The sequence below is a fragment of the Thermobia domestica genome, chromosome 2 (genome assembly GCF_964235325.1).
Source record: "Thermobia domestica chromosome 2, izTheDome1.hap1.1, whole genome shotgun sequence".
Classification (NCBI taxonomy): Eukaryota; Metazoa; Arthropoda; class Insecta; order Zygentoma; family Lepismatidae; genus Thermobia; species Thermobia domestica.
In genome coordinates, this window is record NC_137455.1 from 93647899 (window position 1) to 93661111 (window position 13213).

General features: G+C 32.9%; 1 protein-coding gene across 4 annotated transcripts in view; it reads right to left on the bottom strand.

Moving 5' to 3' along the window:
* LOC145674111 (laminin subunit alpha-2-like) overlaps window positions 1-13213 on the bottom strand; it is a 174586-nt gene that overhangs the window by 53373 nt on the left and 108000 nt on the right. For all 4 annotated transcript variants that reach the window (XM_081743938.1, XM_081743936.1, XM_081743935.1 and 1 more), the window contains 5 exons: window positions 10109-10247; window positions 5857-6082; window positions 4856-5041; window positions 3547-3701; window positions 281-439 (listed from right to left, as the gene is read on the bottom strand). In XM_081743938.1, coding sequence (XP_081600064.1) covers window positions 281-439; window positions 3547-3701; window positions 4856-5041; window positions 5857-6082; window positions 10109-10247 — 865 coding nt within the window. The remainder of the gene's footprint in view (window positions 1-280; window positions 440-3546; window positions 3702-4855; window positions 5042-5856; window positions 6083-10108; window positions 10248-13213) is intronic.

The following is a 13213-nucleotide window of genomic DNA, read 5'->3' on the forward strand; positions in this document are numbered from 1 at the left end:
TTCATACGATGCTATTCTTCTCTACCCACAGAGAAAAATAAAATAGCAAATTTGGATCTACTCATTTCCGAAATATCACATACATCAAACTACAACATAATAATATAAAGGTAAAAGAGAATAAGTGAAATGAGGAGATACACGTAGTTGATATTCTGAACCGAAAGAACTGAATATAAATTATTATAGATTAAATCACAAACATCATAAATGAAACTTTAATATTATGATAGAAACTTCGTGAAAGACATGGCCCAATGACATCTGGGAAAAAACTTACGGAAATGTTACTTGGTAGATAAAATAAAAGTGAATTTTTTTCATTTCCAGCTATGGCGTACGTCAACACAATTGAGGATACGGTGCCAAGGTCGGTAAGATGATAACTTCTCCCACATCTTCCACGAGAGTCTTCGGCACTGGTTAACGATAACCTGATCTGCAATGAAAGTAAATCCATATAAGGTATTCATTTGTCTAACACACTACAAGAGACACTATAATAAAAAAGTAAATATCCAACTACAAATTGGCTAATGAAATCCTCTATTTTCCAGCTTTTTGTTCGGTAATAACATAGCTTTTATTAATTAGTATTACTTACTATACGACATGTTGCAAATATTGTATTTTCTTACACCATTAGTGCATTTCTTCAGTATCATTAGGTTCAGTAAATATCGTTCGTTTATATTTCAAGGTCCTTACTTGTTTTAGATTTTACGATTTTGCACCTCATTTAACATTGCATATAAAATTTCTTACTCAAGAATACATCATTTAGTATCATCAATTTTATTGAAGTTAAAAGAGATGTCTTGTTAACTTATTACAGTACAACTTTCTTTCTTACATAAGAGAAAAAGTGCTTTTATTATCTAAGTTAACTTTGGATTCCATTTTTAGTATGGCAAAGTCTTAAGCTATTCGGCAAAAGTATGGGATGAAAAGTAAAAATTATATTATGTGAATATGCTTTTAATATATTACATACGAGGGGGTCTCGTCATCATATATCAATATCCTTGCACTTGTGTCTTCTTTGTATACCTAACCATGCACGTAGTCCATCAAAGTTTATGAAGGAATAAAAAAAGGAAACACAAATTAATAATAAAATTTTAAAAGAAACCTCTGTAGATCCCTCTCACATGTAGATATTTTTAAAAGGATAAATTTACACAAAGACTTCGTTCTTCTGGTACGGTTATATTGCCTGCATTCAAGTTCGCCACATTTAGGACTGATTTCCTCTTACATCGAAAAATATCTGCAGAATCATAGAAGATCCCGCAGGATAAAGCCTCCGGAAAACTTTGTCACTTTAAACACATGGGCCAAATCTATGAATATTTCCCTTTTAATTTTATTTTTATTTATATAATTGATTCTTTTGTTCCTCTAAAACTGTACGATAGACAACAAGTAATTTTGAAATATAGTTGTTATACATGATTTTATAAATATAATAGCAAGGATATACTATTTATATATTTAATAAAAGTAAACCAAGCAAAACTTCAGAATACCTATGGCTTAAGCACTTTAGTGAGGAAGATAAAAGAGGTAGATAACGCTACTTTTAGTTTTGTTAATTAAATTATTAACTGAATTATATTGTTTCGATCAAATTTTATTCTCGATGTGTGCTTAATTTAAAGCTTATTGTTAAGGTGAAATATGCATCTCTGTATTATATGATTCATATTTACGCAACGTTTGGTTTGTTGAATATGGTATTTGTTTCCCCACAAATTGTCTAGAAGAAAATCTGAAACAAAACAGCAATAATATGCATCTCGTGTTAGATTTTCGTTCTTAAGTTTAAGGAAGTTTAAAAAACTCGAAGTTTCCATGGCGCAAAATCAAAACTTTACTGTTAGGCTCTGTCTCGTGACAAACAAATTCAGTCACGATTGCTATGTATTTAACATTGAATATCATATAAACATTGATAATAAAACCAAGACGTCTAAGATGGGCAGAGTATATACTGCTCGAACGGAAATATATGCAAAGGTGTAACGATTCTAGAAACTCGTGAGAAAGGTACTTTTGCGTTAACGAAGGAAGTCGGAAGATAATATAAAGCAGAATCTTAGAAGGATACTAACTGGACCTAATTTCCACTTTGAAAGATAGATTTTAGAAACTTTATGAAACTGCAAGATGTATAAAACAGATGAATCCGTTTCTAATAGACAAAATCCTACTGCTGATTTAAAAAAAAAAAACGTATAATAAACCAGCGATTTAACGGATTTCTCGAATCAATGGACAGAATTTACTAATATACCCAATGTAATTTGGAGAAAAGAATTTGTTCAGGCGAAGATTTCGAACAAATTTTAAGTTCATTGATTATTAAGAAACAACATTCAAGGGGAAAACCGCTGCAGCTTGGGACTTATTTTCACCTTTCTAGTATGCAGTTATGAGTTTTTTTCAAATAATATGTAGGCGTACAATACATTAAGTATTTTACATTTACAATATACAGCAATATTAAAATTGTAATATTCTATTTTAAATACTGTTCATAATAATTAGCGATCTAACAGAATTTTGATTTTACAGACACCTATTGCTGTAATTAGTCTGTAAATTGAGGATTTACTCTGCTGTTATTTTTATTTTTACAACATTTAGCTACTATATTGCTTTTTTTTTTTAATTCCCTGCAGACTGATATACTGATCTTATTCCCTGGCTACAACAATATTTGCTTTGCAGGTAAAACATAACAAAATAATCTTTATTAGCTTTTATACATGGAAGAAGTTCTGTGTGATTGAATAACTGACTGACTGATCAACGTCTAGCCAAACCGCTTAAGCTAGATACTTGAATTTTGAACAGAATAAAGGATTTGTGACGTAAGGTACTACTAAGGAAGGATTTTTTAAAAATAAAAATTCGACAAGGAAGGAGGAAAGAGAGCTGGCAATTGTTATATTAAAATATCCGTATCTCCGAATCTCTGAAGTTAGAGACATGAAATTTGGTATATGAACTTACTTATCATTTAGAATTATTAGATACATGTTTCAGCATTTTCTGATAGAAGGGAAAAAAGGGGAGGGGATTGTATTATTATTATTATTATTATTATTATTATTATTATTATTATTATTATTATTATTATTATAAAATGTCTATACCTCTGAGATATGAAATAGGTTTTTCATTTAAAATAGTTAAACACGTGCTTCAGAGTTCCTTTAGATATAAACAAAGGAAGCAAAAGGGGTGTGAGTTGTTTACCAAGACGTCCGTACAAGGTGTTCGAATTTCGTGCGAGATTTTGTGTTCAGACCAATTCTGTATAAAAGGTACAGAACGCCTAATATTATTCGCAGTAACTCATGGAAGCATTTCCTAGTAAACACATATTGAAATTACAAATCGACATTTGATACTTCCTTTACATACACAGCAGTGAAAATGACATTTCTTCTAGAAATTTCTAGATACCATTAAACTACATGTTGGTTCTATTTATAATATTGAAAAGATGAATTACTAGTTATGTCTGTGCATACTTACACCTTGAGCAGCGTGGCGCGCTCTCATGATCTTACTTCTCAACTCGTCAAGTTTTGCGTCAAATATTCCTGTTAAACGTGTCATATTTGCTTTTCTTGCTTCTCTATTTCTTAACTCGCTTTTAATTTCTTTTCCTTGTCTAACAGCTTCGCGAACTGAAATGATTAACAAAATAGAAAAAATATAGCTAAATTAAGTGTAAACAAATACTGTATAAACTAATTTTGTATATATGAGTACAAAAGTCAATTCAAACATACAGACAGAAAATTGAACTTTATGTAAAAATACCTTTAGTTGCAAAACAGGTATTGCTGTTGCTATATCAGCATTCAAACTTACAGAAAATTTGTAAAATTCTCCCTATTTCTTTACCTACGATCAGTTTTAAGTAAAAACTTCCATAAAATAGATACGTCCTTTTTCCTATATTTCTTATAATATGTGTGCACTTTTTTTTCCGCCAACCTATCCACACAGACTCTTGACTACTCTCTTCTACGTTATAAGCTCCACAGAATATTAATTATAATATTTTTCACAGACTATTCACTATTACACTACTCTCCTCCAACATAGACTCTCCCCCTACGTTCGAAATTCCACAGACTATTCACTATAACCTTCTTTACAGACTATTCACCATTACATTACTCTACTCCAACATATTTTATTTACATTCACAATAGTTCAAAACTCACTATAACATTCATGACAGACTATTCACAATTACAGTATGTACCTCCACTACAACTTGGGTGAGCTCCGGGATTGCATTATAGCTGCATTTACTAACATTAGTAGGGATATGCTAGACTGCATTTGGAGCGAACTAAACTACTGCATAGATGTATGTCGCGTAACGACAGAAAGAAAGCCACACCAAACATTTCTAACAGTGTGTATGAAACTTAGCCAGTTTCTGTATATTTTCATGAATTATGTGTGTTATACATTTCTTAATACAGCCCTTTTCTAATCCGATGAATCATTTATAATCACCCTGTACGTAACAATTGTTTATACTACTAACTTAAAAGTAAGAATAAATGCAAAGGTGATTTCCTTTAGAAATTATACTCACAATATATGCTCGAACTTTAAGTTAAATCAAGAAATTAATAAAGATTTAGAAAAACAAGAGTGGAACTAGGAATCAGGTATTCACAATCTCCTATCTTCTTTCATGAATAACCCTAACCTACAACAAAAATTTTTACAATTGCAAGGTACAAAGAAAAGAAAGAACCTTTGTATTTATCGCTAATGATAACTTTTTTTTCTTTTTTTGTGCATAAAATTAGCTTACTTGCTGCATTTGTCATATCAAGTTTAAGTATATCGTCAGGAGAAAGCTTGTTAAGAAGGGGCCTTATTTTTCCTTCTATATTATCTGTTACTTGTTTTGTTTCAGATATCACCTCATCAGCCTCGGATACGGCCTTGTTTGCTTCTGATAAGGCTTTCTGAAGGTTTTCCTGGATGCCGTCGGCAACTATTAAATAAGAATAACAAATAAGATATTTAAACACTAATTATGAAAATATTACTATCAAATACATTAATCAGACAAAGAATTTATTACTGCTTTACTGTGTTATATCTCATAATGACCAGGATAAAATAATGATATTCATAGGATATTTAGCTACTATGAGTTTTGATTTTTAAAAATTTGAAAGGTAATTTTGTATATTTTTCTATGTAATATTAGAAGCAGCTTCGTCTACATTTTAAAAGTATATTAAACTGATTTTTGTCAAATCCTACAACAACTGCAACGTGCAGTAAGTTATGAAAATATTATCTGTTTGCAACTTTAACACAGAGTAAAAGTCACATTCCAATGTTCCACTTAATAATGATTCAAACTAATAAAACAATATAACAATACCAGAAAATTAAATAACAAGATATACTAGTAGGCAACAACACAAACAAAAAGACTATGTTTTTATAGACAATTATAAACATTTATAGAAAGAACGAACGATAATGACACTAGTAAAAAGAGCTCACACTTTGATAAATATCTAATTGTGCTTTTCATACTAATTTGAGGATGCTAAATTCAGCGAAATTATTTTAAAATATATCCGTCCAGGGATCACGAGAAAAATGACCTCAAAGTTGGGATCCTTGAGGTATTGCCTATATCAATAGTAAAAGACAAATCATAGAGGTTCCGACTAATTCTAGCCTGCACTAGCCTCAGCCTTCGGATGGTACTACAATCATTATGTGTGATTATTTTAAACTATTTTAAGAAGCAAAAATACGACAAAATCCATTTTCCTTTCCGTATCTTACCATTCATTTGTTTTTCCAGTTCGCTAGACACTTTCTTGTTTGATTTATCAGCATTTGCTAAACTACGTTGAATTTCAGTAAGCGTCTCTTGATCACTACCAAGTTGACGTTGTAATTCATTGATCTTATTTTGAAGCGCCTTTGAAGATTCCAGAATTTTTTTAGATTCATCTTGGGACAATTTGGCTCTGTCAGGAACAGACAAATCCTTGTCAGTAGGATAAACCTAGATAAGAAAGGTACAAGTTTCAAAGTTATTTTTAAATTTCATTTTTTTTTTAAATCTCCTACCTTCTCATCATAGTAGATTAGATATCATTGGGCTGAACAAAGTGATATATGCCAATATAAAAGTTCACGCGTAGTTTTTGAGAAAATAGAGAATAATGAATATTCTTGTAAATATAAAAACTGAAGCTGTACAAAAATCACGTTTCCTAATAAAGTGAAACTCACTGAAATACAATTTTATCAATCTCTTCATTACGACGCTAGCAAGACAACAGTATATAGCACTGTTAATGAGAAAAAAACCAATATTATAATTAACTCTCAAACTAATTTCTATTGAAGTCAAAAATTATCCGTAATGCAGCTATAACTTTGCTCACATTGTTCATATTGACCTATGTCTTTGTTTATTTTATTTTATGCTGTTGTGGTCATGCTATGCAAGTTTGATCCTAATTCCTCCATTTGTCTTTCCTTTTGTCGCAGATAGATCATGGCCGCTCCATTAGAAGTTTGTACCAAAGTGGAACAACGAGTAGTGATACAGTTTTTGTGGTCGGAATGTGTATCAGGGGCCGCAATCCATCAAAGATTTTCGGCACAATACGGGATCACTGTCTTGCTGCAACGGAGTGTCTACGAATGGATTGAAAAATTAAAAAATGGTCGCACAAGTGTTAGACACGAGGAAGGAACCGTAGATAGTCGTCCGGCTTCTTTTTCGTGCGTAACACTTGTGCGACCATTTTTGAATTTTTCATGGATTTCATGAATGGATTGCAGCCCCTTATACTAGTACACCTTCCCACCACAAAAAACAAATCACTGTTCGTTGTTCCTCTTTGGTGCAATCTTCTAATGAAGTGGTCATAATCTATCTGCAACCAAAGAAAGACAAATGGAGGAATTAGGATCAAACTTTCATAGCATGACTATAATACCATAGAAATAAAATAAACTAGGACAAAGGTCAGTATAAACAATGTAACAAAAGTTATAGCTACATTGCAGATTATTTTTAACTTACCCTCGTATATAAGTCTATAGATCACATGAGTTGGACAAAATGGCATGCTCGAAGATAAACTCTCATGCGTAGGTTTCGAGAATACCGAATTTTTATGGCACCAAAGGGCATATTTGGTGCCAATCTAATGCAGCCAGGTAATTTTTATTTTGCTCGAATAGATCATTTACATTAATAATTTGTATATTCTCATACAAAAAATCTACACTATTAACTAGAAGATTGTATCTATTGTTGTTATATTTCTCCTAACATTAACGCCCATATTACTTGTTATTATTTATTTATATTTCCAATTTATCTATAATACCAGGGATAAAAGAGAGGAAACACGCGGCATGTCATTCCCCAACTTCCAAAAATATTTATGCCTCCCTCCACTTAATAAAAAGTTATAATGGGCAAAGACATTCACGGAGGACGGCGTGACGTCATGCATCCCCCTAACTTTTCAAGTCCATTTTTACTCCTGTATAATACTATTTTTACTTAATGTAATCCAATTGGCGTAATACATCTCACTGAATATTATTTGGAACCAGACAGATAAAAGAATTACATTTCGCGTATTTTAATGATATCAGAGCAATTAGCAAATGCAGTATCGCCGGAGGAAGGAAGAAGTACGTAGATACTTGGTCTTCCTCAGTTTTTTGTGGGAACAATTGCTTCAACTTTCCTTCCCTCGAAGACAAAAGCAAATACGTTAAATGTATAATTAAGAGTAAGTTGAAAATGAAGGCTTCTCAGAAAGGACAAGTTGGCGAACATTTTTTGTCACTCAAAACTTGGTTCAAGCATATCTGAGTAAATGCAGTTAAACGGAAAAGTAGACGTAATATTTACTTTTTTTCTTTTTTTTTTAAGAAAATGATAAAAATTTTAAAGCGACAATCAATCCTTTTTTTAAAGCTCAGTTTTGTGCTTGTTTCAAACTTTTCAAGTTAATTTTGAGTTCCTTCTTCCTGGTGTGTCTTTACATACTTAATCTTAAACAGCTGTTTGTACAACTACACTTTCATAATGTGAACAAATGAAAATCAATGTATGTGCAAATACCGTATTGGATGATAATTGTGTTCTGTTTTCTAATCTACTCAAAATAGCTAGAGATAAATTCACTATTCAATTGGCAAAGTTCTTTGAGATGAAAATGAAATGAAATCTCAAGTTTTACGCCCCACGGTTATGCCGCTAGGCTAAAGGAGACTGTGATGATGAGAAATGAATGAAATGGTGGAATGAAGAAAGTGGGAGGAAACGGAAGATCCCCAAGAAAACTCACGCACATGATGTTTGTCCACCACAAAGCTCACTTGGCGCGAGCTGGGATCAAACTAAGGATCCTATGCATCAGAGGAGAACGCTCTACCACTGAGTCACAGGTTCCCTTTGAGATGAAAATATAAAACCTTGTGCATCCAATTATAAGCACTTCAATATAAGTAAGCGACTACGTGAAAAAGTAGGAAATGTGTGTATGTAAACTTTGAATTTATGAACATTTTGGTACCATTTTGTTTTTGTTTTAACAATTCACTGATTTTTTTAAAAAAAATCTCGTATTGATATCAGAAATTCAATTTCGCTTAACAAGAAACTAAGACACAATGAACATAAACATCGTTAATAAATCACTGTTCGCTATTATGTAGAATGCATTTTCTTTCATTGACTATATATAAATAGGTAATGTTAAGGAAATTAATATTTTTTTAATTGAATATTTGTTCTAATATTAGTGGTATTTTCTTCCGTTTAACTTATTGCCGTGTTTTAACTTCTTGTATGGAAATTATAACTTAAAGCTGATGAAAAAAAATCGAACATCTTCTGATAAATTCAGTTATGTCCTCATAAAAATAAAACACGATATACTAAATTTACATATACTTATGTACCATATTACTTAGTTATGTAATATGAGTTAACGTACGTTATTTTTGGATTTAACTTGACACACTGCTTTTGGCCATCTCAACTAATCGTATGAAAGGCGCTTAAAGTAAAGCATTTAAAGGAAGATTTATCAGTATTACATTAAACATTTGTATACCTACTCAAAGAGCATAATTCACTAAATAAAAACTTATGCTTTGAAATATTTAATTAACACTGAATACAACAGGAACCACCATAATTAATGTTTCTTTTTATGAAATCTTCAACGCAATGTGCTGTCTGTTATTTGTAGTTAAACATTCTTTCTTAGCACTTAGTAGGTTTACAATTTAATGAAGGATTCATATTATATACCCTTGCACTGGAATCTGACCCAGAATCATCCTCACAGAAAGGACAAAAATCAGCCATCTCGAAATTCGTGAACACATAATGCTCGTATTATTCAGATAAATTAGCTAAAACTTTTTTCATGTAATGAAACAGAAGTGAGATGATGTATTTACAAATAAACGAAAATGTCAAACACTAAAATTAGTTAATTTCTTTCCAAAATCAAGAAGAAATTGATAAATAATCTGGTAATAATGGTCACCAAAACGATGAATATTAAAAAGCGGATTTTTTTAAAAAAAGTTTTGTAATGCGTTTGGTCTAGTTTGGCATGTTGCCACGCAAGGATTTTGGTATAATTTACTCCTGAAAAATAGTTTTTCTGTTACTTTGTTTCAGCAAAAAGGCACACAACAAATGTCACAAAGATGCTGTGTTTCCACATCGTATCACTACAGCGATTAAAGTGTGTTCAGTCATTGTTTAACTTATACTGTATAAATATATACCTAACATTGAAATATCACATGTACATAATAAAATTAATACTTTTTAAAGTTACCCCCAATTTAAAGAAAGCTATTATGTAAGATTTTTTTTTATAAACTGAACTACTAAGTAACTTAACACCTTCCATGTTTTCTTTTAATAGAACATCTTTATGATATTCACGTCTTCCGAAGCAAATAGTTAACTAGGTTCTTTGATATTAATTATAATCTCTTCATTTCAATTATGTGTATTATACTCAGAACTAACCTTTCCGTAAGCATCATCCACAGAATCACTAGCATTGATTGCAGCATTTCTCGCCTCTTCAAGAGCATCTACAATGCTTTGATAAGCACGAGCAGCTCGCAAAGCATCATCAGCTACGTGTCTAGTACCAGTAAATAAACTAAAAGAAAAGAAAATACATATATATAAACAAAAAGCGATCATGAAGAAAAGTAACGGAATATAACTCACTATGGTAAAGCAAAAATTAATATGGTATTAAGTTTCTAGAGCTACGGCTCCAAAGTGTAAAGATGAATACCGAGGATAGATTACTACTATACACAGTTACCAATATTAAAATTATTTGCATTTTTGTGGAACACTTTTTTTTTTTTTTTTTTGTAAAATCTAGAATGAAGAATCAAGTAAATGAAATTTCTTGTTCTACAGGGTGGTCCATAAGTCTTAGTACAGTGGATTATTTTGGAAAGAAACATGATTAAGGCAAATCTGACTAGCGGAAGGTGGACTTGGGTAAAGGAGCTACCGATTAATGCATGCGTGATGAATGTCGGCCATCAAGAGAGCCGCCATCTTGAATCCAGATTAATTTTTACAAATAGGAAGATAGGGATGTGGATGTGACACATCAATTAACACGTTTTTTGCAGGGGAATGCAGTTCCGCAAGCAGAAATGCGTTACCGTGTCCCGTTCCAAAGTTATGATGTTCCAAAATCCCACCTAGGGCTGTTCCGATAATCGAGTAATCGATAACAATTCGATAAAATTTCAAAACCGTTTCATCGATAAAGAATTTTAATTTTATCGAATTATCGAACTTTCGAGACTCTCGAAATAATCGAGACTCCCGAAATGTTCGAGACTCCCGAAATGTTCGAGACTCCCGAAATGTTCGGGACTCTCGAAGTGTTCGAGGCACTCGAAATGTAAAAAACATTAGACAACTTCGAGACACTCGAACTCTTCGAGAGTCTCGAATTGTTTGAAAACAGCAAATACTGAAATATATCAATATGATCGCATTTGTCGAGTCGCTTGAATATTTTGAAAAGTTCGGGATTATCGGAGTGTTCAGAAGAAACAATGAATTCGAGGTTATCATAGTTGTATATAATATGTATACATATATACAGAGTGTTTATTTTAAAACTTCTTTCCTTAGCAATGAAGTGAAGGAAAAGTTTTTTCCCCACAGATCTGTATAAGGTTTAAGCAGTCTGTCAGAAGAGAGAAAGAGGAAGAGAAAACATGCATCACCTGAATGAAATTGGAATCCAAGACACCATTAGTCTACTAATAGTCACTTTGCCGATTGCGCCAATAACGGGGCAGGCAGAAAAATAATTTTAATATGATTTCGAGGATTTAATTTTAAGTTCTGGATAGAGACAGCTACTGATATAGGTAGAGGTAAGGAAATTCGATAAGGCTGAAGACTTATCGAACTTCCGTTTCGAAAATTTACTCTCCGGCGCTCGAATGCCTTCGAGTATTTGAGATTGTCGTGAAACAAACCTTGAGAATTTTGGGTGCGAAGCTCCCTATTACAGACCGTCCTGTCTGTCTGTTTGTATGTGGCATCCGACGATAACTTTCGAACGGATTGTCCGATTTTGATGGAACTCGTTTTAAAATGCTCTCGTTTGCTTTCACCAGACACCTATTGTTTTGGTTGCCATACCACAAGGGGATTTTTCCCGAATTGAAGTATTTGTTCTTGCTTTGGGCGTAGGCGTGTGAAAGCTACGATAACTTTCGAATGAATTGTCCGATTTTAAAGAGGATTGGTCTAAATGCATATGTCAGGTATCTGTTGCTCTTGGTTACTTTACGATATTTGATTTTGTGCATAAGATGCCGTGCGGCTCTGGACATTACCAACCTCAGATTCAATGCGTACCTGGGAGGGGGGATGCGGCCGAAGCGTGGTGCCGACAACACCACATTCATCTACGACTGAGGGCACACTCCCTACATGCCCTCATGGCATGGTGCTATGCACAAGGGAGAACTTTACATATGACAGAACGAAGACTAAAGGAAAATGAAATGAAGTGAAATCTTCCAGTTTAATGACCTAATGATGGAATAATTGGTGGAATGGGAATGTGGAAGGAAACGGGAGTACGCCGAGAAAATTCACGGAAACGATGTTGTCCACCACAAACTTACTTGGTCGGGGATCGAACCAGGGAGGGACAAAAGGGATGAAGGGGAAAAGGGGAGAAAAACACACATCCTCTGACTTACATTTCGATGGCTCTGATTCAATTTCCATATCAAAATAACTTCCGATCACTTCTTAAGGAAAAATAGAAAACATTATTTCCTCAAGAGTTCTCTCAGCTGCTTCGTATATTGTTGCAAACAGACTTTCAAAGAAAGATGGCCGTGCAGTTACTTGCTTTGCAGTTGTTGAAAGAAATATTAGACCCTATCTCTCCTGTCGTGTCCTGCATACAATAGACTACTTATCATTGTTTCTTTCTTTTCTGAAACAAGAAGCCAATGTCTTTGAAACCGATTACGATTACATTGCACTTCGGTTGTAATCAGATTTTTCTATGGGAAACAAGGTTATACTGCTAATTCAAGCTGAAACGGTGCTGGAAATTGTGTTTAAGTTACTGTAGTGAAAATGTCAGCGAAAAGATCATGTGGGATATTCGGATCATTCTGAAACTTGGATATTTGGATAGGGCACATACTAGTTCCTAAATAAAATCTTGACCGGACTACGGTAGATCCTATAGTATTGGAGCTATGGACCTATAAAGTTCATTTATTCATGTTTTCGGCATTCTATAACTCCAAAAGGAAGCATTTGTGCACCCAGGTTGGTCTATACTTTTTGTTTTATCTTGGTCTCAGGATAGGGTTGCCATATTTTGAAATTAGAAAAGCGGGGGATTCTAAACCGTAAGTACTGATGTGAATGTGTGTATTAGAAATAGTGTGAGTACTGATGTGTGAAGTTTTCAAAAAAAAAAAAAAAAAAAAAAAAAAAAAGCAAGCGATATATGGCAGATGTTGTTCATACGGTTTTCTCGTTCTCTCTAAGGAATACAAAATAATTTCTAAACTTTTATCGTACGAAAGCTAAAACATATTTAGGAGTCTT